This window comes from Pelodiscus sinensis, chromosome 1, assembly GCF_052426305.1.
Source record: "Pelodiscus sinensis isolate ZL-2025 chromosome 1, ASM5242630v1, whole genome shotgun sequence".
Lineage (NCBI taxonomy): Eukaryota > Metazoa > Chordata > Testudines > Trionychidae > Pelodiscus > Pelodiscus sinensis.
The window spans coordinates 360,391,720-360,418,404 of NC_143052.1; the positions used below are offsets into that span (position 1 = coordinate 360,391,720).

Sequence of the window (26,685 nt, forward strand, 5' to 3'; positions counted from 1 at the left end):
CTCTCGGGACGGGCCCGGTGCCGGGCTGGGCGGGGGCTCTCGGGACGGGCCCGGTGCCGGGCTGGGCGGGGGCTCTCGGGACGGGCCCGGTGCCGGGCTGGGCGGCGGCTCTCGGGACGGGCCCGGTGCCCGCTGCTGCCCACCTGGAGGACGGCGTTGCAGAACTCCAGCGAGTTCATGAAGAGGACGAGGGCGGGCACGCCGGTCCAGTCCTCGCGGCGCAGGCAGTGCCAGTCGTCCGCCCGCACCTCGATCTTGCGGGGCAGGGAGGAGTAGAGGGCGCTGAGGCCCGTGGCGAGAACCTGCGGGCCAGGATGGCGAAAGGCCGACGGTCAGGCTGGGGGTGCCAGCGCCAGGCGCTGCCCCTCCACCAGGCCCAGCTCAAGGCCCCACGCACGGGGCAGCCCCGGGAGGCACAGAGCCCTGGGCCGGACGCTGCAGGCCCTGGGCGCCGCCGGCTGGCACAGTTCAGGGCAGAGTGCGCAGCCTGGAGCAATGCCAGTCCTCCAACAAGCCTCCATCTCCCCGCCCCGGGATGAGAAACTGAGGCAGGCGGGGTGGCAGGCTGAGGATCACTCTGGCGCTAGGCAGCGGACCCAGAAGGCCGGGCTCCCCTCTAGCAAAGGCTGTAGCAGGGCCAGGCGCCGGGCTGCGCTCAACGGGCAGAAGTAGGAGCGGTCGGCGCCGTAGGTGGCCACAGGCGGGTGGGGGCCAGGAGGGGGGGGCCAGGAGGGGGGGCAGACGCCGGGTGGGGCAGACGCCGGGTGGGGCAGACGCCGGCCGCGCTCACCGGGCAGAAGTAGGAGCGCTTGGCGACGTAGGCGGCCACGGGCGGGTGGGGGCCAGGAGGGGGGGGCCAGGAGGGGGGGGCCAGACGCCGGGGGGGGCAGGCGCCGGCCGCACTCACCGGGCAGAAGTAGGAGCGCTCGGCGACGTAGGCGGCCACGGGCGGGTGGGGGCCAGGAGGGGGGGGCCAGGGGGGGCAGGCGCCGGCCGCGCTCACCGGGCAGAAGTAGGAGCGCTTGGCGACGTAGGCGGCCACGGGCGGGTGGGGGCCAGGAGGGGGGGGCCAGGGGGGGGCCGGGGGGGGCAGGCGCCGGTCGCGCTCACCGGGCAGAAGTAGGAGCGCTCGGCGACGTAGGCGGCCACGGGCGGGTGGGCGCCCGCCAGCGCCAGCAGCAGCAGCAGGGCGTCGCGGGCCTGCTGGCCGGTGGTGCCCTCGTGGTGCAGGAAGGGCACGAGCAGGGAGAAGAGCAGCAGGCGGGCGGGCGCGCCGGGGCCGGGCCGGTGGAAGAAGCGCTCCAGCAGGGCGGGCTCCCTGGCCACGCAGGCGCACAGCTGGCTGAGCAGCAGCACCAGGCCGGCGCGCAGGGCGGGCGAGCCGGGCTCCGCGCACAGGCTCAGCAGCTGGAGCAGGGGCTGCAGCACGGCCGGGTGGCGCAGCAGCGGCTGCTGGCTCTGGCTGACCAGCATCTCGTAGAGCTTGAGCTGCTCGGCGCGCTGCTCCTCGCCGAAGTCCCGCTGCCGGTGCCAGCGCAGGAGCCGCTCCAGCAGCTGCTCGGCTGCCACCAGCTCCAGGATGGGCCCGGGCGCCCCCCCGGCCCGCGGCCGCTCCTCCGCCAGCAGCGTCACCAGCTGGTAGGTGTTGTTGCGCACGGCGCTCAGGTCGTCGGCCGCGCCCGGGCCCGGCAGGGGGCCCCGCTTCTCCAGCACCCGCAGCACCTGGGGGGACAGGCCGGCTGAGCGCCGCGCCCCCGGCTCCGTTCCCTGCAGCCCCCCTCTCCCGCCCCGCGGCGACCCCCTTCTCCTCCCGCAGCCCCGCCTCCCGCCCACGGCGACCCCCTTCTCCTCCCGCAGCCCCGCCTCCCGCCCACGGCGACCCCCTTCTCCTCCCGCAGCCCCGTCTCCCGCCCCGCGGCGACCCCCTTCTCCTCCCGCAGCCCCGTCTCCCGCCCCGCGGCGACCCCCTTCTCCTCCCGCAGCCCCGTCTCCCGCCCCGCCCCCCCGCCCCGGCGACCCCCTTCTCCTCCCGCAGCCCCGCCTCCCGCCCACGGCGACCCCCTTCTCCTCCCGCAGCCCCGTCTCCCGCCCACGGCGACCCCCTTCTCCTCCCGCAGCCCCGCCTCCCGCCCACGGCGACCCCCTTCTCCTCCCGCAGCCCCGCCTCCCGCCCCGCGGCGACCCCCTTCTCCTCCCGCAGCCCCGCCTCCCGCCCCGCGGCGACCCCCTTCTCCTCCCGCAGCCCCGCCTCCCGCCCCGCGGCGACCCCCTTCTCCTCCCGCAGCCCCGTCTCCCGCCCCGCGGCGACCCCCTTCTCCTCCCGCAGCCCCGTCTCCCGCCCCGCGGCGACCCCCTTCTCCTCCCGCAGCCCCGCCTCCCGCCCCGCGGCGACCCCCTTCTCCTCCCGCAGCCCCGTCTCCCGCCCCGCGGCGACCCCCTTCTCCTCCCGCAGCCCCGTCTCCCGCCCCGCGGCGACCCCCTTCTCCTCCCGCAGCCCCGTCTCCCGCCCCGCGGCGACCCCTTTCTCCTCCCACAGCCCCGTCTCCCGCCCACGGCGACCCCCTTCTCCTCCCGCAGCCCCGTCTCCCGCCCCGCGGCAACCCCTTTCTCCTCCCGCAGCCCCGTCTCCTGCCCCTCGGCGACCCCCTTCCCCTACTGCAACCCCGTCTTCCGCCCCACGGTGAACCCCTTCTCCTACCGCAGACCCATCTCCTGCCCCCTCACCCCCAGTGACCCCGCTTTTCCCCCCACAGCCCCATCTCCCGCCCCTTTGCCCCACGGTGACCCCCATTCTCCACCCCACAGCCCCATCTCCTGCCCCCGGCTCCCCACAGCACCCCCCTTCTCCCCATCTCCCGCCCCCACACCCCACAGCGACCCTGTGCCCAGCCCCCAGCCGCACCTGGTACCAGTGGTTCTTGAAGACCATGAGGCAGGTCTCAGGGTCGGCGGGCGCGGGGCTCTGCAGGCTGGGGGCACGGCTGGCCCGGTGCCCTGCTGCCCGGGGGTGCAGCTTGCTGAGCCAGCTCATCCTCTCCATGGGCGGGGGCGCAGCTCTGGACGGGCCGGCGGGGGCTACAGGGTGGGGAGGGCCCCAGGGCGCTGAGCCGGCGGCAGGGCGGCAGAGGCGGGCGGGCGGCAGGCCCAGCTCCCCATGCTGCGGCCAGGACGGCTCGGGGCTGTGGGCAGACACCACGGTGAGGCGGGGACCCCGAGCCGGCCCCAGGCAGCACCTGGAGCAGGGAGATGCCAGGCCAGGCCCCGCCCCGCCGGCAGGGGCAAAGTGCGAGGAAGCGGCAAGGCGGGCGAGGCCAGAACAGCGCAGGCCAGAGCCGGCTGCTGGGAGGGCGGTTCGGGGAGCAGCCCTGCCCTGTGCCACTTCCCCACCAACCTGACCCTCACCAGGCCCCGGGAAGAGAGCCTAGCCCCCATGCCACGGCCCAGCGCCCGCCCGCCAGCCTCCCACGGCCCAGCGCCCGCCCCCCCCAGCCTCCGACGGCCCAACGCCCGCCCCCCCAGCCTCCCACGGCCCAACGCCCGCCCCCGCAGCCTCCAACGGCCCAGCGCCCGCCCCCCCAGCCTCCGACGGCCCAGCGCCCGCCCGCCAGCCTCCCACGGCCCAGCGCCCGCCCGCCAGCCTCCCACGGCCCAGCGCCCGCCCGCCCCCGAGCCTCCCACGGCCCAGCGCCCGCCCCCGAGCCTCCCACGGCCCAGCGCCCGCCCCCCGAGCCTCCCACGGCCCAGCGCCCGCCCCCGAGCCTCCCACGGCCCAGCGCCCGCCCCCCCGCCTCCCACGGCCCAGCGCCCGCCCCCCAGCCCTCCCACGGCCCAGGGCCCGCCCGCGGCCCAGCGGCCGCCCAGCAGCCTACCACTGCCCAGCGCCCACCCGCCAGCCTCCCACGGCTCAGCACCCACCCACGGCCCAGCACCCGCCTGACAGCCAACACCTTGATGCAGCGCCAACCCACCAGCCGCCCACGGCCCAGGGCACAGGCAGCAGGACCAGGACCGGCGAGCGCTCTGCGTGCAACTGACCCGTACGAGGGGATCCCGAGGGACCGGCGAGCGCTCTGCGTGCGACTGACCCGTACGAGGGGGATCCTGAGGGACCGGCGAGCGCTCTGTGTGCGACTGACCCGTACGAGGGGATCCCGAGGGACCGGCGAGCGCTCTGCGTGCGACTGACCCGTACGAGGGGATCCTGAGGGACCGGCGAGCGCTCTGCGTGCGACTGACCCGTAGGAGGGGGATCCTGAGGGACCGGCGAGCGCTCTGCGTGCGACTGACCCGTAGGAGGGGGATCCTGAGGGACCGGTGAGCGCTCTGTGTGCGACTGACCCGTAGGACGGGGATCCTGAGGGACCGGCGAGCGCTCTGCGTGCGACTGACCCGTAGGAGGGGGATCCTGAGGGACCGGTGAGCGCTCTGTGTGCGACTGACCCGTACGAGGGGGATCCCGAGGGACCGGTGAGCGCTCTACGTGCGACCGACCCGTACGAGGGGGATCCTGAGGGACCGGCAAGCGCTCTGCGTGCGACTGACCCGTACGAGGGGGATCCTGAGGGACCGGTGAGCGCTCTGTGTGCGACTGACCCGTACGAGGGGGATCCTGAGGGACTGGCGAGCGCTCTGCGTGCGACTGACCCGTACGAGGGGACACCGAGGGACCGGTGAGCGCTCTGCGTGCGACTGACCCGTACGAGGGGACACCGAGGGACCGGCGAGCGCTCTGCGTGCGACTGACCCGTACGAGGGGACACCGAGGGACCGGCGAGCGCTCTGCGTGCGACTGACCCGTAGGAGGGGGATCCTGAGGGACCGGCGAGCGCTCTGTGTGCGACTGACCCGTACGAGGGGGATCCCGAGGGACCGGCGAGCGCTCTGCGTGCGACTGACCCGTACGAGGGGGATCCTGAGGGACGGGCGAGCGCTCTGCGTGCGACTGACCCGTGCGAGGGGGACCCAGAGGGACAGGTGAGCGCTCTACGTGCGACCGACCCATACGAGGGGGATCCTGAGGTACCGGCGAGCGCTCTACGTGCGACTGACCTGTAGGACGGGGATCCCGAGGGACAGGCGAGCACTCTGCGTGCGACTGACCCGTACGAGGGGGATCCTGAGAGACCAGCGAGCGCTCTGTGTGCGACTGACCCGTACGAGGGGGACCCCGAGGGACCAGCGAGCGCTCTGCGTGCGACTGACCCATAAGTGGGGAACCCTGAGGGACCAGCGAGCTCTCCACCTGTGACTGACTCGTGGGGGAGGACCCCGAGGGACCAGCGAGCGCTCCGCCTGTGACTGATTCGTGGGGGGGACCCAAAGGGACCGGCGAGCGCTCCGCCTGTGACTGATTCGTGGGGGGGACCCAAAGGGACCGGCGAGTGCTCTGCCTGTGACTGATTCGTGGGGGGGGGGGACCCCGAGGGACCGCGAGCACTCTGCCTGTGACTGACTCGTGGGGGGGGACCCTGAGGGACCGGCGAGCGCTCCACCTGTGACTGACCCGTGGGGGAGGACCCCGAGGGACCGGCGAGCGCTCCGCCTGTGACTGACTCGTGGGGAGGACCCCAAGGGACCGGCGAGCGCTCCGCCTGTGACTGACCCGTGGGGGAGGACCCCGAGGGACCGGCGAGCGCTCCGCCTGTGACTGACCCGTGGGGGAGGACCCCGAGGGACCGGCGAGCGCTCCGCCTGTGACTGACTCGTGGGGGAGGACCCCGAGGGACCGGCGAGCGCTCTGCCTGTGACTGATTCGTGGGGGGGACCCAAAGGGACCGGCGAGCGCTCCGCCTGTGACTGACCCGTGGGGGAGGACCCCGAGGGACCGGCGAGCGCTCCGCCTGTGACTGACTCGTGGGGGGGACCCAAAGGGACCGGCGAGCGCTCCGCCTGTGACTGACCCGTGGGGGAGGACCCCGAGGGACCGGCGAGCGCTCCGCCTGTGACTGACCCGTGGGGGAGGACCCCGAGGGACCGGCGAGCGCTCCGCCTGTGACTGACTCGTGGGGAGGACCCCAAGGGCACTGCCAGACCCACACGGGTCCACGTGGCTCCCAGAGCTCAGCATTGCCAGCCCCACATGGCTCGGCTCAGCCCCCAGCCAGCCGGGGACAGGATGTGCACAGCCTGACAGGTCAGAAAGCAGCAGGACAGTCCCGGGCCATGAGTCAGCCGCTCCGAGCGCCTGCCAGCAGCCTGCCAGAAATAGCCCTGGCATGGGGCCTGCGGGCCCGGCCCAGCCGAGTCCCCCGCCGGAGCCGTGCCGGGACTCTGGGGCATGGCCCAGACAGCCGCTGCCCCCAGGGACGCGCAGGGAGTCCAGGCCTCTGCCCTTTGAAGTGCTCCACCCAGCTCCCTCTCCCCGGGGAGCCCCCCGACTGCTCCCCAGAGGGCTGCCCCCTGCCCCGCCTGCCGGGGGCTGGGCGCTTGTGAGCCGTGTGGCCGGCAGCGGGCCAGGCACACGGGGAAAGGTGAGTGGGAAGCTCGCGGCCCCGCCCGGCAGAGACGCTCCCGCGAGCAGCACTGGAGACGGCCAGGGGCCGCCCGCCGAGGTTCCCGCCGACCTTTCCACCCAGTGCAGCAGAAACGGTCGCCAGGGCACGAGCCCCCTCGCTACCCGCCTGGCGCCACCACCAGCAGCTACGCCCGAGCCCGGTCAAGGGCAGGCTTTCCTGGGCACGTCCCCCCCGGCGCCGGCCAACGGAGCCGCAGCTGCCCAGGCGGGCACGTGCCGGCGGCAGGCCCGGAGACGGGCGCGCTGGGCACTGCGTTTCCACGGCACTCGGGGCCTCGAGGGACCCCGCTGCCTCAGCGCACAGCCACCGGCACCTGGCACCACACCCCGGGGCCCGGCAGGATGGGCCCAGAGCCACCCCCAGAGGCCAGGTGAGAGCGCGCCCAGCCTGCCTCCACCCTCCCAGCCTCTCTCGCCCAAGAGACATCGGCTCCCCAGCCCTGCCCGCCCGCGCCCCCATGGGGCTCCCCTCCCGGCCCTGCCAGGCTCCCAATGCAGCAGGGACAGTCCCATCGAGCAGCAGAGCACAAAGCGAGCTGGCCAAAGCCACGCCCGGACACCCTCGCCACGGCCGCCTGTCCTGCCCAGGAGTTACACCCGCTCGCCGCCTCCGCCTGTCCTGCCGCTGGGCTGCGCAGGAGTTACACCCGCTCGCCGCCTCCGCCTGTCCTGCCGCTGGGCTGCGCAGGAGTTACACCCACTCGCCGCCTCTGCCTGTCCTGCCGCTGGGCTGCGCAGGAGTTACACCCGCTCGCCACCTCCGCCTGTTCTGCCGCTGGGCTGCCCAGGAGTTACACCCGCTCGCCGCCTCCGCCTGTCCTGCCGCTGGGCTGCGCAGGAGTTACACCCGCTCGCCGCCTCCGCCTGTCCTGCCGCTGGGCTGCGCAGGAGTTACACCCGCTCGCCGCCTCCGCCTGTCCTGCCGCTGGGCTGCGCAGGAGTTACACCCGCTCGCCGCCTCCGCCTGTCCTGCCGCTGGGCTGCGCAGGAGTTACACCCGCTCGCCACCTCCGCCTGTCCTGACACTGGGCTGCGCAGGAGTTACACCCGCTCACCACCGCCTCCGCCTGTCCTGCCGCTGGGCTGCCCAGGAGTTACACCCGCTCACCGCCTCTGCCTGTCCTGCTGCTGGGCTGCCCAGGAGTTACACCCGCTCACCGCCTCTGCCTGTCCTGACACTGGGCTGCGCAGGAGTTACACCTACTCACTGCCTCTGCCTGTCCTGCCGCTGGGCTGCGCAGGAGTTACACCCACTCACCACCGCCTCTGCCTGTTCTGCTGCTGGGCTGCCCAGGAGTTACACCCGCTCGCCACCTCCGCCTGTCCTGCCGCTGGGCTGCGCAGGAGTTACACCCGCTCACCACCGCCTCTGCCTGTTCTGCTGCTGGGCTGCCCAGGAGTTACACCCGCTCGCCACCTCCGCCTGTCCTGCCGCTGGGCTGCGCAGGAGTTACACCCGCTCACCACCGCCTCTGCCTGTTCTGCTGCTGGGCTGCCCAGGAGTTACACCCGCTCGCCACCTCCGCCTGTCCTGCCGCTGGGCTGCGCAGGAGTTACACCCGCTCACTGCCTCTGCCTGTCCTGCCGCTGGGCTGCGCAAGAGTTACACCCGCTCGCCCCCTACCTCCGCCTGTCCTGACACTGGGCTGCGCAGGAGTTACACCCGCTCACCGCCTCTGCCTGTCCTGCTGCTGGGCTGCCCAGGAGTTACACCCGCTCGCCCCCTACCTCCGCCTGCCCTACTGCTGGGCTGACTGAGAGTTACAGCCACTCGCCACCTCCGCCTGTCCTGCCACTAGGCTGCCTTCAGTGCTGCATGCCGCCCTCCGTCAGCATGCGACCTGTGCCAGCCTCACCTGCCGAGTGACTGGCATGATCCCTCCCACCCGACCCGGCGCCGCCTGTGACGTACCCGTGCCAGCCTCACCCCCACACGCCCCTGGCCCAGCACGCCGCGGCTGAGCTGTGCTAGCGCTGGCAGCAGCGTCACCGAGCCCTGTGCAGCACCGAGGGGCTGGGCTCTAGTCCCCGTCCCCACCTAGTCTCCGAGTCAGCTTTGGAGTTTTGTGGGTCGACCCCTCACCCAGCATGCTCCAGGACCACAGGCTGTGGGGCTGCCCCATGCTCAGGCAGCTGCCAGGGGGCAGCGGCTACCCCCCCAGCCCAGGAGAGCGAGGGTCTTGGGGGGAGGGTCAGCAGCCCACCCAGGCAGTCCGTGCCCCATGCCGAAACTACACCCGCCGAAGGGCGAGACCCACAACCACAGCCCCTGCCGCAGGACCGGCCAGCGGGCACCAGCGCCCGGCCAGCAACGACCCCCCACCCGGAGGGGAGACCTGGCCGACGCACGTTCCACCTGCCCCACGTAGTGCCACCAGGGCCCCCAGCTCCGCCCCGCCCCACAGCCCTGCTACCTGGCAGAGGGGGTGGCCCGAGGTCATGTCCTGGCCGGGCGAGGGCTGCAAAAGAGAGAGAGAGACCACCACTGAGACCAGCATCACCCCCGCCCGGCCCAGTGCCCACCAGCCCCACGGCCAGCCCCCCCCCCCGGCCCAGTGCCCGCCAGCCCCACGGCCAGCCCCCCCCCCCCCGGCCCAGTGCCCGCCAGCCCCACGGCCAGCCGGCCCAGTGCCCGCCAGCCCCACGGCCAGCCCAGTGCCCGCCAGCCCCACGGCCAGCCCCCCCCCCGGCCCAGTGCCCACCAGCCCCACGGCCAGCCCCCCGCCCAGCCCAGTGCCCGCCAGCCCCACGGCCAGCCCCCCGCCCGGCCCAGTGCCCACCAGCCCCACGGCCAGCCCCCCCCCCCGGCCCAGTGCCCGCCAGCCCCACGGCCAGCCCCCCGCCCGGCCCAGTGCCCACCAGCCCCACGGCCAGCCCAGTGCCCGCCAGCCCCACGGCCAGCCCCCCGCCCAGCCCAGTGCCCACCAGCCCCACGGCCAGCCCCCCCCCGCCAGCCCCACGGCCCCGCCCGCTCACCGCGCCGCCGCCATCTTGCCGCCGCCTCCCGACGCAGCCGCCGCCCGGCCCCGCCCCCCTCGCCGCTCATTGGCCAGCCCGCAGGGGGGGGCAGGCCCCGGGGCAGGCCCCGCCCCTGACCCTGCCTCAGTTTCCCGCGCGGCGCCGCCTCTTCGGCTGGGGCCGCGGGCCCCTCGGGGGGCTCCGCTCTGCGCCCCCCCGGGCCCCCCCCGAGCAGCGCCCAGGGAAACTGAGGCACGCTCGGCCTGAGACTGCGGAGCCGGTGAACAAAGGCCCCGCCCCCGCCAGACCCCTTCGCCCCCCCGCCCCTCCCCCCGCCCCTCCCCCCGCCAGACCCCTTCGCCCCCCGCCCCTCCCCCCTCGAGACCCCTTCGCCCCCCCGCCCCTCCCCCTCCAGACCCCTTCGGCCCCCGCCCCTCCCCCCTCGAGACCCCTTCGCCCCCCGCCCCTCCCCCTCCAGACCCCTTCGGCCCCCGCCCCTCCCCCTCCAGACCCCTTCGCCCCCCGCCCCTCCCCCTCGAGACCCCTTCGCCCCCCGCCCCTCCCCCTCGAGACCCCTTCGCCCCCCCGGCCCCTTCGCCCCCCGCCCCTCCCCCTCGAGACCCCTTCGCCCCCCTCCCCCTCGAGACCCCTTCGCCCCCCCCGCCCCTCTCCCTCGAGACCCCTTCGCCCCCCGCCCCTCCCCCTTCAGACTCCTTCGCCCCCCCCCGCGCTCCCCGCCCCTCCCCCTTCAGACTCCTTCGCCCCCCCCGCCCCCCCCGGCCCCTTCGCCCCCTGCCCCTCCCCCCGCCAGTCCCCACTGCTCCCCAGTCCCCTTCACCCCTGCCCCCCGCCCGCGCCCCGCCGGGCACCCCACTGGCCCCCACGCTGGGCTGGCCTTAGCCCCAGCCCTGCCCCAGAGCCGTGGGGGGCCCCGTGGGGCGAGGTAGCGGCTGCCCCCGGGGCCCCATTACGCCGGCGCCCGCGCTGATTGCTGCCTTTAGTGCCGGGGCCGGGGCTCAGGTGCGGGGCCCCGCGGGGCCCGGCGCGGTTGCTAGGAGCCGGCGCGCACCAGCCGGCGCGCACCAGCCGGCACTCCCCAGCGCGGCGCGGTCACCGGGGCAGGCATGGGCCGGCGGCTGGGCCCCACGGCGCAGAGCAGCGGGGCGCCCGCCCCCAGGTGAGTGGGGCCCAGCCCCCCCGCGGCCTCCCCCCCACAGCCGGAGGGGCTGGCAGCCGGCAGGGCGCCCGGGAGGGTCCTTGGGCCCCGCGACCCAGCGTGGCTCTGAGGGGGCAGCACTGGAGCCAGGCCCTGCCCCCCGAGCCCCCCATGGAGCCAGGCCCTGCCCCCCCTAGCCCCCCACTGGAGCCAGGCCCTGCCCCCCCTAGCCCCCCACTGGAGCCAGGCCCTGCCCCCCCTAGCCCCCCACTGGAGCCAGGCCCTGCCCCCCACCCTCCAATGGAGCCAGACCCTGCTCCCCCCGCCCCCCATGCAGCCAGGCCCTGCCCCCTCTCTACCCCCCATGCATCCAGGCCCTGCCCCCCCCCCCCCCCCGCAGCCAGGAACACTGGGGGATGGCCCCGGTGCCCAGCCTCTCGCACAGCCCAGGGCACAACCAGCATCCCCCCATTGCCCCACCCAGCAAGGCCGTCTCTTGCCAAGGGCTCCCGGACACTTACCTGCCCTCCCCCACCCCGCTGAGGGTCGCCCGTGTGATGGCGCATTGGGGTCCCCCGCCTCCTGCACCCCCAGAATGGCACGAACAGACTCCCCCAGCCAGTAGAACAGAGGTGGTTTATTGCTTCTCCAGGATACAGCACAGATGTCACCAGGTTCCAGGGCAGGCCTAGGACGCCTCAGCCCCCCTTGAGATGGGGCAGTGGTCTCGGCTTCTAAACCCCCCAGCCTTTGCTGAGGCTGCTTCCTCCATGCTCCCAGACAGAAACTAGCTCACTCGCCTCCAGCCCTGCCCCCCGGCCAGGGCAGCATCCACCTTCCTTTGTTCCTCTCCTTGGGGGGTAGCAGGTCAGACAGGTTGAGAGACCCTTTGCATAGTGACCCATCCCCTGTCCTTCTGGGCCGTGGTACCAGCGGCAGCCAGTGGGGTTACCACAGACCCATAGAAACCAGCCAGGTACCCCCACTACGTCACAGTTCTCCCCACTCCGAGAGCGAACTGAGCAGGGTCACTCCGCTCATGACCTAGGGAAGTTCGGGTCCTCTGCGTGGGAACCCCCCCTGGGGCCATGGGTGCTCCCCTTGACTCGGGCCGGCCGTGGCGAGGTCCCACATGAATCGGCTTCCCTCTGTCCACTCGCCGCCCCGCTCCAAGGTCAACCGAGTCAAGGAGGCCCTGCTGCACAAGTTCGGGCTGACCCCCGAGATGTACAGGAAGAAGTTCCGGGGGGTACAGAAAGGGCCACGGGAGACCTATGTGGACCTGGCCTCCCGCCTGGCGCAATACGGCCGCAAGTGGGTGTCTGGAGTCGGAGCCCAGACCGCAGAGGAGCTGCTCAAGCTGGTCATGATGGAGCAGTTCTATGAAGCGTGCCCACCCAAACTGAGGCTGTGGCTCAAGGACCGGAGACCAGAGAACCCCCAGGAGGCCGGGAGACTGGCGGATGAGTTCATGGAGAGCCGGTCTGGGTGTGAACGGGAGTCCCGGAGAGAGAGGGAACCGCGCAGAGACCGGATCTCGGCTGAGCGACGGAGGGAGTCAACTACGGGGCGAGACCAAGGAACAGGTCGTCTGCGCCCCAGAGAACCAGCCAGGGCCTGGACAGAGACAGCCCAAAGCCTAACTTGCCATCGCTGTGGGCAAAAAGGCCACAAGAGGGCTCAGTGCACCAGGTCCCAGGACCGGGGACTTTCCAGGGTTAACTGGCTGGGGCGGGAGGAAGGGCAGGCTGCCCCAGAGGCAGGGGCTGGCAGGCAAACCTCAGCTCAGAGAGAGGGGAAGGATGCTCAGTGCACCTCCCCTGGGAGGTCTGATTCTCAGGAGGCGGATTTCTCCGTGTACCGGGTGGGGGCAGGACGGCCCCTGCGGAGCGAGTGCCTCATACCCCTGGAGGTGGATGGTAGGAAGGTGACGGGCTTCTGGGACACGGGGGCGGAGGTGACTCTGGCCCGATCCGACATAGTGGCTCCAGAGCGGATACTACCCCACACCCAGCTGACCCTGAAGGGCATAGATGGGTCCCCGTTTAAGGTGCCTGTAGCCAGGGTGCATCTGAAATGGGGGGCCAAGGAGGGCCTCAAGGAAGTGGGGGTGCACCCGCACTTGCCCACCGAGGTGCTGATGGGGAATGACCTAGAGGAGTGGCCCCATGAATCCCAGCGGGCTCTAGTCACTACCCGGAGCCAGAGCCAGCGGGGGGCTGACAACGTGGGTCCAGGGAAGGACTCCTGGCAGCGTCCTCAGGGTCCCATCCCAGTGGACACGGGGTCCAGCCAGGCTGGGACTCCGGACCTAGGCAGAGGTGGGGGACAGGTCCCGATCCCTGCCTCAGCAGCTGAATTCCAGGCTGAGGTGCAGGCAGACCCCTCCTTGCAGAGGCTGAGGGACCAGGCTGGCCTCCTTGCAGCTCAGCCCCAGGGGAGAGGAGGCCAGGAGAGATTCCTGCAGGAGCGTGGACTCCTGTTCCGTGAATGGCTCCCCCCCAGGAAGGTGAGGGCATGGAGGGTAGAGCGGCAGCTGGTCGTCCCCCGAAAGTATCGCCTCAAGCTGCTGTATTTGGCCCACGAAATCCCCGTTGGGGGCCACCGGGGGATCCGGAGCACCCGGCTGAGGCTGCTCCAGCACTTCTATTGGCCGGGAATCTTTACAGCCGTGCAGCGGTACTGCCGGTCCTGTGACTCCTGCCAGAGGGGCGGGAAGGCCCAAGACAGGAGGAAAGCGGCTTGGGGGTCTCTACCCCAGATAGACCCTCTGGGCTGGCTGAGAGAGCTATGGGAGGGGAAGACCTCCCTGGATGGAGCTTCGGGGGTGGAAGCCGTCCTGGCTGTCCAGAGAAGGCTCGCTGGGCTCATGGCCCCAGCCCGAGAGACCCTGGCCAGAGATCAAGGCCAGCGGAAGGGTGGGTGTGACCCCCGAGGACAGGCCTGTGCCAGTCGCCCTGGAGCGGGGCAGCGAGTGGACAGAGGGAAGCCAGCTCATGTGGGGCCTCGCCATGGCCGGCCTGAGTCAAGGGGAGCACCCATGTCCCCGGGGCGGGTTCCCACGCAGAGGACCCGAACTTCCCTAGGTCACGAGCGGAGTGACCCTGCTCAGTTCGCTCTCGGAGGGGGGAGAACTGTGAAGTAGTGGGGGTACCTGGCTGGTTTCTATGCTGCTGGCTCTGGGGTAACCCCCACTGGCTGCCGTGGGTACCACGACCCAGCAAAACAGGATGAGTCACTATGCAAACCAGTGGCCAGACACCCCCCATGGAGAGGAACAAAGGAAGGTGGATGCTGCCCTGGCTGGGGGCAGGGCTGGAGGAGAGTGAGCTAGTTCCTGGCTGGAAAGCAGGGAAGAAGGAGCTGGGGAGGGGGGCTGGGACTCCCCCATCTCAAGGGGGCATTGAGGCCTCTTAGCCCCAGTTCCTGTAACCAGATGACATCTGTGCTGGGCTGTATCCTGGAGAAGCAATAAACCACCCTCAATTCTACTGGCGGGTGGAGTCTGTTCGTGCCATTTCGGGGTGCAGGATATTGGGGACCCCCCATGCGCGGTCACAGCTGGTAGGACAGGTTGAGAGACCCCTTTGCATAATGACCCATCCCCGTCCTTCTGGGCCGTGCTACCGGCGGCAGCCAGTGGGGTTACCACAGACCCATAGAAACCAGCACGTTCCCCCCCACTATGTCACAGCCCGGCCCTGCCCCTCCCTCTCCCAGCCGCGGGTCACCCGGCCCTGCCCCTCCCACACCCCACTGCGGGTCGCCCGGCCCTGCCCCCTCCCACACCCACTGCGGGTCGCCTGGCCCTCCCCTGCCCCACTGCGGGTCGCCCGGCCCTCCCCTGCCCCACTGCGGGTAGCCCGGCCCTGCCCCCTCCCCTATCCCACTGCGGGTCGCCCGGCCCTGCCCCCTCCCACATCCACTGCGGGTCGCCCGGCCCTGCCCCCTCCCACACCCACTGCGGGTCGCCTGGCCCTCCCCTGCCCCACTGCGGGTCGCCCGGCCCTGCCCCCTCCCCCATCCCACTGCGGGTCGCCCGGCCCTGCCCCCTCCCACATCCACTGCGGGTCGCCCGGCCCTGCCCCCTCCCACACCCACTGCGGGTCGCCTGGCCCTCCCCTGCCCCACTGCGGGTCGCCCGGCCCTGCCCCCTCCCACATCCACTGCGGGTCGCCCGGCCCTCCCCTGCCCCACTGCGGGTCGCCCGGCCCTCCCCTGCCCCACTGCGGGTCGCCCGGCCCTCCCCTGCCCCACTGCGGGTCGCCCGGCCCTGCCCCCTCCCCCATCCCACTGCGGGTCGCCCAGCCCTCCCCTGCCCCACTGCGGGTTGCCCGGCCCTCCCTTTCCCCACCCCACTTCAGGTTGCAGGGCCCTGCCCCCACCACCCCACTGCGGGTAGCCGGGCCCTGCACCCTCCCCCATCCCACTGCGGGTCGCCCGGCCCTCCCCTGCCCCACTGCGGGTCGCCCGGCCCTGCACCCTCCCCCACCTCACTGTGTGTTGCTCTGGCCCTGCCCCCCTCTAACCCTTACCCCACACACTCCCTGCCCCCCTCCCCACCCCGCTCTGGATCACCCTGGACCTGTCCCCGGCCCGCCCCCCCACTCAGGGCAGGCGCTGATGGCCGCGTGCTCCGTCCCTCCAGCGGTGGTGGTGGCCCGAGGACCTGGGTGCTGGACCCCGCGGGGGATCTTCACTACTGGTGGCTGAGCATCATGGTGCTGCCCATCATGTACAACTGGATCCTGCTCATCTGCAGGTGGGTGGGGCGGGGGCACAGAGCGGGGGTACCGGGCGGGGGCAGGGCGGGGATGGGGGCACAGGGCACGGGGGCGGGGGCACAGAGCGGGGGTACTGGGCGGGGGCAGGGCAGGGATGGGGGCACAGGGCACGGGGGCGGGGGCAGGGCAGGGATGGGGGCACAGGGCAGGGGGGCGGGGGCACAGAGCGGGGTACCGGGCAGGGCGGGGATGGGGGCACAGGGCAGGGGGCGGGGGCAGGGCGGGGTTGGGGGCACAGGGCAGGGGGGTGGGGGCAGGGCGGGGTTGGGGGCACAGGGCACGGGGGCGGGGGCACAGAGCGGGGGTACCGGGCGGGGGCAGGGCGGGGATGGGGGCACAGGGCAGGGGGGCGGGGGCACAGAGTGGGGGTACCGGGCGGGGGCAGGGCGGGGATGGGGGCACAGGGCAGGGGGGCGGGGGCACAGAGCGGGGGTACCGGGCGGGGGCAGGGCGGGGATGGGGGCACAGGGCACGGGGGCGGGGGCACAGAGCGGGGGTACCGGGCGGGGGCAGGGCAGGGATGGGGGCACAGGGCAGGGGGGCGGGGGCACAGAGCGGGGGTACCGGGCGGGGGCACAGAGCGGGGGTACCGGGCGGGGGCAGGGGGGCGGGGGCACAGAGCGGGGGTACCGGGCGGGGGCAGGGCAGGGATAGGGGCACAGGGCAGGGGGGCGGGGGCAGGGGTGCAGGGCTGGCGACTGGGGCGGGGGCGGGGGGAGGGGGCTGTGGGTGAGGAGCAGCGCTGGGCCCCAGCTGGCCCGTGGGTCAGAGCTGTCGTTGCTGCCCCAGAGGGCGGGGGGGGGGGTGGCCCCAGCGCCTCGACTCTGGGGGCTGAACGGCACGTCGGGGCCCCACCCCGCCCCCTGCGCAGCCAGACGGACCCGCCGGGCGGGGGGGGGGGTCACTGCTGCTCCGAGACACGGCCCGGGGGGCACCCAGGCCCCGAGCCCCCAGCACCCCACTTAGTCCCGGCCCTTCGGGTTTGCCCAGCCCAGACGGGCCCGTCACCAAACCCCAGAACACGGCTCCCCCGGGCGGCCCCCCCCTCGGCCCCTGGCCCCTCCCCCCCGGGCAGCCCCCCCTCGGCCCCCGGCCCCTCCCCCCCGGGCAGCCCCCCCCTCGGCCCCCGGCCCCTCCCCCCCGGGCGGCCCCCCCCTCGGCCCCCGGCCCCTCCCCCCGGGCAGCCCCCCTCGGCCCCCGGCCCCTCCCCCCCGGGCAGCCCCCCCTCGGCCCCTGGCCCCTCCCCCCCGGGCGGCCCCCCCCTCGGCCCCCGGCCCCTCCCCCCGGGCAGCCCCCCCTCGGCCCCCGGCCCCTCCCCCCCGGGCGGCCCCCCCCCTCGGCCCCCGGCCCCCCCCCCCCGGGCACCCCCCCTCGGCCCCCGGCCCCTCCCCCCCGGGCAGCCCCCCCTCGGCCCCTGGCCCCTCCCCCCCGGGCGGCCCCCCCCTCGGCCCCCGGCCCCTCCCCCCCGGGCAGCCCCCCTCGGCCCCCGGCCCCTCCCCCCCGGGCGGCCCCCCCCTCGGCCCCCGGCCCCCCCCCCCGGGCAGCCCCCCTCGGCCCCCGGCCCCTCCCCCCCCGGGCAGCTCCCCCTCGGCCCCTGGCCCCTCCCCCCCGGGCGGCCCCCCCCTCGGCCCCCGGCCCCTCCCCCCCGGGCAGCCCCCCCTCGGCCCCCGGCCCCTCCCCCCCGGGCGGCCCCCCCCTCGGCCCCTGGCCCCTCCCCCCGGGCGGCCCCCCCTCGGCCCCTGGCCCCTCCTCCCCCCCGGGCGGCCCCCCCCTCGGCCCCTGGCCCCTCCCCCCCGGGCGGCCCCCCCCTCGGCCCCTGGCCCCTCCTCCCCCCCGGGCAGCCCCCCCCTCGGCCCCCGGCCCCTCCCCCCCGGGCGGCCCCCCCTCGGCCCCTGGCCCCTCCTCCCCCCCGGGCGGCCCCCCCCTCGGCCCCCGGCCCCTCCTCCCCCCGGGCAGCCCCCCCCTCGGCCCCCGGCCCCTCCTCCCCCGGGCGGCCCCCCCCTCGGCCCCCGGCCCCTCCCCCCCGGGCGGCCCCCCCTCGGCCCCCGGCCCCTCCCCCCCCGGGCAGCCCCCCCTCGGCCCCCGGCCCCTCCCCCCCGGGCAGCCCCCCCCTCGGCCCCCGGCCCCTCCCCCCCGGGCGGCCCCCCCTCGGCCCCCGGCCCCTCCCCCCCGGGCGGCCCCCCCCCTCGGCCCCCGGCCCCTCCTCCCCCGGGCGGCCCCCCACCTCGGTCCCCGGCCACTCCTCCCCCGGGCGCTCCCCCCTCGGCCCCCGGCCCCTCCTCCCCCCGGGCGGCCCCCCCCTCGGCCCCTCCTCCCCCGGGCGGCTCCCCCCTCGGCCCCTCCTCCCCCCGGGCGGCTCCCCCCTCGGCCCTCAGTCCCTCCTCCCCCCGGGCGGCCCCCCCCTCGGCCCCCGGCCCCTCCTGCCCCGGGCGGCCCCCCCCCTCGGCCCCCGGCCCCTCCTCCCCCCCCGGGCGGCCCCCCCCCTCGGCCCCCGGCCCCCCCTGGCCCCCCGGGCGGCCCCCCCCTCGGCCCTCAGTCCCTCCCCCCCCCGGGCGGCCCCCCCCTCGGCCCCCGGCCCCTCCTGCCCCGGGCGGCCCCCCCCCCCCTCGGCCCCCGGCCCCTCCTCCCCCCGGGCGGCCCCCCCCCTCGGCCCCCGGCCCCTCCTCCCCCCGGGCGGCCCCCCCCCCTCGGCCCCCGGCCCCTCCTCCCCCCGGGCGGCCCCCCCCTCGGCCCCCGGCCACCCTCCCCCGGGCGGCCCCCCCCCTCGGCCCCTGGCCACTCCTCCCCCAGGGCGGCCCCCCCTCGGCCCCTGGCCCCTCCTCCCCCAGGGCAGCCCCCCCTCGGCCCCCGGCCACTCCTCCCCCGGGCGGCCCCCCCCTTTGTTCACACCCTTTCCCTGGCCAGCTGGAAAGCTGCTAGTCATAGTCCATGTGCCCTGCCCCCAGGATCCGCCCCCCAGACTCCGGCCAGTAGGGGTCACCCACAGCACCCAGTGACTGCCAACCAGTGAACCCAGGGCCACAAGAGTGAACAGCCCCCCCACGTCCTGGAGACGTACAAAGGGCCCCCCCACATGGCAAACAGCCCCCATATCGCAGAGACGTACAGACAGCCCCCCACATGGCAGAGACAGGCCCCCCACGTCACAGACAGCCCCCCATATCGCAGAGACATACAGACAGCCCCCCACATGGCAGAGACAGCCCCCCCACATCACAGACAGCCCCCCATATAGCAGAGACGTACAGACAGCCCCCCCACGGCACAGACAGCCCCCCATATCGCAGAGACATACAGACAGCCCCCCACATGGCAGAGACAGCCCCCACACATCACAGACAGCCCCCATATCGCAGAGACGTACAGACAGCCCCCCCACGGCACAGACAGCCCCCCATATCGCAGAGACAGCCCCCCCAGTCACAGACATCCCCCCACATGGCAGAGACAGCCCCCCCACGTCACAGACAGCCCCCCATATCGCAGAGACGTACAGACAGCCCCCCACATGGCAGAGACAGCCCCCCCACGTCACAGACAGCCCCCCCATATCGCAGAGACATACAGACAGCCCCCCACATGGCAGAGACAGCCCCCCCACATCACAGACAGCCCCCCATATAGCAGAGACGTACAGACAGCCCCCCACATGGCAGAGACAGCCCCCCCACGTCACAGACAGCCCCCCATATCGCAGAGACGTACAGACAGCCCCCCACATGGCAGAGACAGCCTCCCCACGGCACAGTGACAGCCCCCCAGTCACAGACAGCCCCCATATCGCAGAGACGTACAGACGGCCCCCCCACGTCACAGACAGCCCCCCATATCGCAGAGACGTACAGACAGCCCCCCACATGGCAGAGACAGCCCCCCCAGTCACAGACAGCCCCCCATATCGCAGAGACGTACAGACGGCCCCCCCACGTCACAGACAGCCCCCCATATCGCAGAGACGTACAGACAGCCCCCCATATCGCAGAGACGTACAGACAGCCCCCCACATGGCAGAGACAGCCCCCCCACGGCGCAGTGACAGCCCCCCCACATGGCAAACAGCCCCCCATATCGCAGAGACGTACAAACGGCCCCCCCACGTCACACAGGTCCTGCTTCCCGGACGTGCAGCAGCAGCACCTGGGCGTGTGGCTCAGCCTGGATTACCTGAGCGACCTGCTCTACCTGCTGGACATCGGCGTGCGCCTGCACACGGGTGAGTGTCCCCCGCCCGGCCCCCCACATCCCTGCGCCCCCCGCCCGGCCCCCCACATTCCCCCGTCCTCCGCCCGGCCCCCTGCGTCCCCGCGGCCCCCCACGTCCTTGCGCCCCCCGCCCGGCCCCCCACATCCCTGCGCCCCCCGCCCGGCCCCCCACATTCCCCCGTCCTCCGCCCGGCCCCCCCCCGTCCTCCGCCCGGCCCCCTGCGTCCCCGCGGCCCCCCACGTCCTTGCGCCCCCCGCCCGGCCCCCCCGCAGCCCCCCACGTCCTCCACCCGGCCCCCCGTGTCCCACGCCCCCCGCCCGGCCCCCCGCGTCCCTGCCCAGCCCCTGGTGCCCCCGCGCCCCCCGCTGGCCCCCCCCCCCCCGTGCCAGCGCCCACCGAGACACGCGCCCCCCCCCGTGCCAGCGCCCACCGGGACACGCGCCCCCCCCGTGCCAGCGCCCACCGGGACACGCGCCCCCCCCCCGTTGCCAGCGTCCACCGAGACACGCGCCCCCCCGTGCCAGCGCCCACTGAGACACACGCGCCCCCCCGTTGCCAGCGCCCACCGGGGGACACGCCCCCCCGTGCCAGCGCCCACCGAGACACACGCGCCCCCCCCGTTGCCAGCGCCCACCGAGACACGCCCCCCCCGTGCCAGCGCCCACCGAGACACACGCCCCCCCCGTTGCCAGCGCCCACCGGGGGACACGCCCCCCCGTGCCAGCGCCCACTGAGACACACGCGCCCCCCGTTGCCAGCGCCCACCGAGACACGCCCCCCCCGTGCCAGCGCCCACTGAGACACACGCGCCCCCCCGTTGCCAGCGCCCACCGGGGGACACGCCCCCCCGTGCCAGCGCCCACCGAGACACACGCGCCCCCCCCCCCTGTTGCCAGCGCCCACCGGGACACACGGCCCCCCGTGCCAGCGCCCACCGAGACACACGCGCCCCCCCCGTTGCCAGCGCCCACCGAGACACACGCCCCCCTTGTTGCCAGCGCCCACCGGGACACGCGCCCCCCCCCATTGCCAGCGCCCACCGGGACACGCGCCCCCCCGTTGCCAGCGCCCACCGGGACACGCGGCCCCCCCGTTGCCAGCGTCCACCGAGACACACGCCCCCCCCCCCCGTTGCCAGCGTCCACCGAGACACACGTCCCCCCGTTGCCAGCGCCCACCGAGACACACGCCCCCCCGTTGCCAGCGCCCACCGAGACACCCCCCCCCCGTGCCAGCGCCCACCGGGACGGCCCCTCCCCCCGTTTCCATCGCCTGCAGAGACGCGCCCCCGCAGTGCCCTGGGATGCCAGGCTGTGCCCCAGAAACAGCAGGGCCTGGCAGTCTCTCCCCAGCTCCACCCGCTGCCTTGGGCCCCTCTGCCTGCAGGCTTCCTGGAGCAGGGGATCCTGGTGCAGGACCGGGCCCGGATCTGGCGGCACTACCTGCGCTCCGCGCCCCTGCTGTGGGACGTGGCCTCCGTGCTGCCCACCGACCTGCTGTACCTGCGGCTGGGGCTGGGCGTGCCGGCCGTGCGGGCCAACCGGCTGCTGCGCACCCCGCGCCTCTTCGAGGCCTTCGACCGGCAGGAGACGCGCACGGCCCACCCCTACGCCTTCCGCATCGCCAAGCTCATGCTCTACGTCTTCGTGGCCATCCACTGGAACGCCTGCGCCTACTTCGCGCTCTCGGGCGCCCTGGGCTACGGCTCCGACACCTGGGTCTACCCCAACCACAGCGAGCCCGGCTTCGGGCACCCGCTGCGCCAGTACCTCTACAGCTTCTACTTCTCCACCCTCATCCTCACCACCGTGGGCAACACGCCCGACCCCCAGCGCCAGGAGGAGTTCCTCTTCATGGTGGCCGACTTCCTCATGGCCGTCATGGGCTTCGCCTCCATCATGGGCAGCATGAGCTCCGTCATCTCCACCATGAGCGCGGCCGAGGCCGCCTTCTACCCCGACGGCGACCGGGTGAAGGGCTACCTGCGGCTGCACCGCGTGGCCGGGCGCCTGGAGCGCCGCGTCCTGCGCTGGCACCAGCACCTGCACCTCAACAAGAAGGTGACGGACGAGCTGCGGGTGCTGCAGCACCTGCCCGAGCGCCTGCGGGCCGAGGTGGCCGTGAGCGTGCACCTGGCCACCCTGCGCAAGGTGCAGCTCTTCCAGACCTGCGAGCAGAGCCTGCTGGAGGAGCTGGTGCTCAAGCTGCGGCCCCAGGTCTACAGCCCGGACGAGTACGTGTGCCGCAAGGGCGACATCGGGCGCGAGATGTACTTCATCCGCGAGGGGCGGCTGGCCGTGGTGGGCGACGACGGGCGCACGCAGTACGCCGTGCTGGGCGAGGGCCTCTACTTCGGCGAGATCAGCATCATCAACATCAAAGGTAGCCCCCCGGCCTCGCTGGCCCCCTGGCCTCCCTGCCCCCTGGCCTCCCTGCCCCACGGCCCCCTGGCCTCCCTGCCCCACGGCCCCCTGGCCTCCCTGCCCCACGGCCCCCGGCCTCCCGGCCTCGCTGGCCCCCCGGCCCCCAGCCCCCCGGCCTCCCTGCCCCACGGCCCCCTGGCCTCCCTGCCCCACGGCCCCCATCCTCCCGGCCTCGCTGGCCCCCCGGCCCCCAGCCCCCCGGCCTCGCTGGCCCCCCGGCCTCCCTGCCCCCTGGCCTCCCTGCCCCACGGCCCCCTGGCCTCCCTGCCCCCCGGCCCCCATCCTCCCGGCCTCGCTGGCCCCCCGGCCCCCAGCCCCCCGGCCTTGCTGGCCCCCCGGCCTCCCTGCCCCACGGCCCCCTGGCCTCTCTGCCCCCTGGCCCCCTGGCCTCCCTGCCCCATGGCCCCCATCCTCCCGGCCTCGCTGGCCCCCCGGCCTCGCTGGCCCCCCGGCCTCGCTGCCCCCCGGCCTCACTGCCCCCCCGGCCTCACTGGCCCCCCCGGCCTCGCTGGGCCCCGGTCCCCAGCCTCACGGCGAGATCAGCATCATCAACATCAAAGGTAGCGCCCGGCCGCGGGCAGGGCCGGCTGGACTCTCGGCCTCCCGACTCCTTGGCCCTCCAGGCTTCAGGGCCCCCCCGTCTCCCGGCCCCCTGCCTCCACTGGGCTATTTGGGGGGGCTCCCTGGGGTTGGGCCCTGGGGGGCTCTGAGGTGGAGCTGCTCCTGTAGGGTGTGTGGGGCTGTGAGGGCGCGTCGGGGTCCCCGGAGCAGCCAGCAGAGCAGAGCAGGGCTATGGAGTGCCCAGCACAGCCGGGACGTGGCCACAGGGCCAGGGCGCCTCAGGCCCTAGGGTTGGGGTCCGTCGCCCCTAGACCCCAGCTTAACCCGTTCTCTCCATGCTTCCCGGCCAGCCCCTGCCCCCCCCCCCCCCGCCCGGCCTCCCAGCCAGGTGCTGGTCTCCCCCCTCCCTGGGCGGCTGAGCCTGGTGTCTGGGTTAATCCACATTTGGGAGAGTCACTGAATCTCCCATCCCAGCGCAGGGGGCCCGGGTCACAGAGCAGACAGCCCCCCACTGCATCACAGAGGCCAAGATTTGGGGCACATGGGGCCACCTGTGGGTCTGGCCGTGGCATGTGTGGGGCTGGTCCATGGGGCATCTGGGCTGGGTCGTGGAGCTGGGCCCTCGGGCATGTGGGCTGGGGCATGGGGCTAGCCGTGGGGCACATGGGCTGGGGCGTGGGGCCGGCTGTGGGACGTGTAGGTTGAGGCATGGGACCGGCTGTGGGGCGAGTGGAGACGGCAGTGGGGCACATGGGCTGGGGCATGGGGCTGGCCGTGGGGTGTGTAGGCTGAGGCATGGGGCCGGCTGTGGGGCGTGTGGAGACGGCAGTGGGGCGCGTGGGCCGGTCCCAGCATGTGGGTTCTCCCCAGGGAACAAGTCCGGGAACCGGCGCACGGCCAACATCAAGAGCATCGGCTACTCGGACCTGTTCTGCCTGTCCAAGGAGGACCTGCGGGAAGTGCTGGCCGAGTTCCCGGCCGCCCAGGCCGTGCTGGAGGCCAAGGGCCGGGAGATCCTGCAGCGCATGGACAAGCTGGACCTGCACGCCGAGGAGGCGGAGCTGGAGCGCGAGGCGGCGGCGCGGCGGCGGACGGCGGCGCTGGAGCAGGCCCTGGACGCCCTGCAGACCAAGTTCGCCCGCCTGCTGGCCGAGCTGGAGTCCAGCGCCCTCCGGCTGGCGCTGCGCATCGAGCGCCTGGAGTGGCAGCGGGGCTGGGCCGGCGGGGAGGGGGCGGGGCCCAGGCAGTGAGGGCCGGGGGGGGAGCGTGACAGGGGCACAATCAGCAGCTGCAAGCGCCCGGCCACGCCCGGCCCCTCCCCGCCGCCCCGAGCGCCCGGCCACGCCCGGCCCCTCCCCGCCGCCCCGAGCGCCCGGCCACGCCCGGCCCCTCCCCGCCGCCCCGAGCGCCCGGCCACGCCCGGCCCCTCCCCGCCGCCCCGAGCGCCCGGCCACGCCCGGCCCCTCCCCGCCGCCCCGAGCGCCCGGCCACGCCCGGCCCCTCCCCGCCGCCCCGAGCGCCCGGCCACGCCCGGCCCCTCCCCGCCGCCCCGAGCGCCCGGCCACGCCCGGCCCCTCCCCGCCGCCCCGAGCGCCCAGCCCTAGGTCAGCTCCGTGATCTGGGTCCCACCGATGTTCCCACCACTTTTCCCACCCAGGTGTGGGTCCCACAGAGCCCGCAGCTGGGCGCCACCTGTCCCATGCCTGCTGCTGGCTGGCGCCGGCGGCCCCTATCCCACGGCCTTCCCGGGGGGCCTGAGGGATGTTACCAGGAACGGGCAGATGGTTGATGACCCTGCTGGTGTACTGCCCCACATCACCTACCCAGCCCCCCCAGCCTGCCCCACATGCTCTGCCCAGCCTGCCCCACATCGCCTGCCCCCCAGCCTGCCCCACATCGCCTGCCCCACATCGCCTCCCCAGTCCCCCCAGCCTGCCCCACATTGCCTGTGTGGCGCAGTGGGGGGCTGTCTGCTCTGTGACCTGGGGTCCCTGCGCTGGGATGGGAGATTCAGTGACTCTCCCACATGTGGATTAACCCAGACACCCAGGCTAAGCCGCCCAGGGAGAGACAAAGAGAGGGGGGAGACCAGCACCTGGCTGGGGGCGGGGCGGGGAGAGAGTTTGAGTTTCTGGCTGGGAAGCAGGGGAGAAGGAGCTAGGGAGGGGGCTGAGATTTAGGGGCCGAGGATCCCCCATATCAAGGGGGGCTGAGGCATCCTAGGCCTGCCCTGTGACCTGGTGACATCTGTGCTGGGCTGTATCCTGGAGAGGCAATAAACCACCTCTATTCTACCAGCTGGGGGAGTCTGTTCGTGGCATTTTGGGGGTGCAGGAGGCGAGGGACCCCAACGTGCCGTCACACTGGTGTCAGGAGTGGGATCCACTGCACTCCGTGAATGAAGCTCCCAGCGGCAAGCGACAAGGCGCCGTAGAAGCAAGAGCCCTGGAGCCAGGCGTGCTGGAGACAGAGTGAAGCGGTTCCTGGGAATCGTGGGGCGCTGCAGCACTAGACTGGTGAGTCTGCACCGAGGGGCCCAGCGGGCAGATGGCCTACACCCGACCCTTGAAGGCAGAGCTGGTGGGGCTGTGTAGAGAGAGGGGCTTGCCTGTGCGGAAAGCAACCAAGGCCCAGCTGATTACCCAGCTGGAAGAGAATGACCAGCCACAGGGCCAGGGAGCAGCCAGACCCCTGCTGGGAGCGTCTTAGGCTCCGAGAGGGGGCGGAGCACTGGAGCCCACTGGAGAGATGGGACAGCTTCCCAGGGAAGCCCTGCAAGCTGTAGCCCATCTAGAGCAGAGGCCAGCCCAGCAGAGCTGCGGTGCCTGAAGATCCAGCTGCGGATGAAGGAATTGGAGGTACAAGATCGAGAGAGGGACCGCAAGGACCGAGAAAGGGATCGCCAAGATCGAGAGAGGCAGCGACAGCATGAGCTGGCCATGGCAGAGCGGAGAACCGGCGGGGCACCGGCTGCGCCAAGTGCGGATGGGCCCCAAGGTCCCAGGACTGCCAGGCGCTTGGAGAGGCTCGTGGTGGCCCAATTGAAGGACATGGGTGACATAGACGGGTTCCTCAGTGCCTTTGAGAGGGCCTGTGGACTGCAACGGGTCCCCCCAGCTGACTGGCTGCAGGAGCTCATCCCCGCACTGAACCAGGAGGCGGCCGGAGTGCTCAGTCAGCTGGAGGACCTACAGCCAGGGGATTACAACCGAGTCAAGGAGGCCCTGCTGCACAAGTTCGGGCTGACCCCCGTGATGTACAGGAAGAAGTTCCGGGGGGTACAGAAAGGGCCATGGGAGACCTATGTGGACCTGGCCTCCCGCCTGGCGCAATACTGCCGCAAGTGGGTGTCTGGAGTCGGAGCCCAGACCGCAGAGGAGCTGCTCAAGCTGGTCATGATGGAGCAGTTCTATGAAGCGTGCCCACCCAAACTGAGGCTGTGGCTCAAGGACCGGAGACTGGAGAACCCCCAAGAGGCCGGGAGGCTGGCGGATGAGTTCACGGAGAGCCGGTCCGGGTGTGAACGGGAGTCCCGGAGAGAGAGGGAACGGCGCAGAGACCGGTTCTCGGTGGAGCAACGGAGAGAGACACCTCTGAGGCGAGCCCCAGGGACCAGGACCAGTCATCGATACCCCAAAGAACCAGCCAGGGCCTGGACAGAGACAGCCCAAAGCCTAACTTGCCAGAGCTGGGGGCAAAAAGGCCACAAGAGGGCTCAGTGCACCAGGTCCCAGGACCGGGGACTTTCCAGGGTTAACTGGCTGGGGCGGGAGGAAGGGCAGGCTGCCCCAGAGGCAGGGGCTGGCAGGCAAACCTCAGCTCAGAGAGAGGGGAAGGATGCTCAGTGCACCTCCCCTGGGAGGTCTGATTCTCAGGAGGCGGATTTCTCCGTGTACCGGGTGGGGGCAGGACGGCCCCTGCGGAGCGAGTGCCTCATACCCCTGGAGGTGGATGGTAGGAAGGTGACGGGCTTCTGGGACACGGGGGCGGAGGTGACTCTGGCCCGATCCGACATAGTGGCCCCGGAGCGGATACTACCCCACGCGCAGCTGACCCTGAAGGGCATAGACGGGTCCCCGTTTAAGG

At 73.8% G+C, this 26,685-nt stretch overlaps 2 protein-coding genes across 4 annotated transcripts in view; one reads left to right on the forward strand and one right to left on the reverse strand.

Moving 5' to 3' along the window:
- The window catches only part of FHIP1B (FHF complex subunit HOOK interacting protein 1B), a 38,601-nt gene extending 29,002 nt beyond the window's left edge, over positions 1-9,599 (reverse strand). Inside the window, 5 exon segments of the mRNA XM_089775842.1 lie at positions 144-302; positions 1,111-1,722; positions 2,903-3,179; positions 8,929-8,973; positions 9,491-9,599. Of these exon segments, the coding sequence (XP_089631968.1) occupies positions 144-302; positions 1,111-1,722; positions 2,903-3,040 (909 nt within the window). The 5' untranslated portion in view covers positions 3,041-3,179; positions 8,929-8,973; positions 9,491-9,599.
- Positions 9,600-9,627: 28 nt separating this feature from the next.
- CNGA4 (cyclic nucleotide gated channel subunit alpha 4) lies at positions 9,628-24,962 on the forward strand. Of its 3 annotated transcripts, none has more exons than XM_089775845.1 (5): positions 9,628-9,752; positions 15,277-15,390; positions 19,519-19,625; positions 20,957-21,997; positions 23,470-24,951. In XM_089775845.1, the coding sequence occupies exons 2-5, from the start codon at positions 15,347-15,349 to the stop codon at positions 23,847-23,849; spliced, it is 1,572 nt and encodes a 523-aa protein (XP_089631971.1). In that variant the 5' UTR covers positions 9,628-9,752; positions 15,277-15,346; the 3' UTR covers positions 23,850-24,951. The 3 variants fall into 3 exon arrangements, with proteins under 3 accessions (XP_089631971.1, XP_089631969.1, XP_089631970.1); XM_089775843.1 differs by lacking the exon at positions 9,628-9,752 and adding an exon at positions 10,378-10,649 and having other exon boundaries at positions 23,470-24,962; XM_089775844.1 differs by lacking the exon at positions 9,628-9,752 and adding an exon at positions 10,385-10,649 and having other exon boundaries at positions 21,002-21,997; positions 23,470-24,948.
- The last annotated feature ends 1,723 nt before the right edge of the window (positions 24,963-26,685 follow it).

Excerpts from the sequence above, each read along its gene's own strand:
- CNGA4 (XM_089775843.1), top strand. The coding sequence starts at position 10,597 with ATGGGCCGGCGGCTGGGCCCCACGGCGCAGAGCAGCGGGGCGCCCGCC. Across the intron at positions 10,650-15,276 it reads AGCGGGGCGCCCGCCCCCAG|CGGTGGTGGTGGCCCGAGGA; the intron begins GTGAGTGGGGCC and ends CCGTCCCTCCAG. Across the intron at positions 15,391-19,518 it reads TGGATCCTGCTCATCTGCAG|GTCCTGCTTCCCGGACGTGC; the intron begins GTGGGTGGGGCG and ends CACGTCACACAG.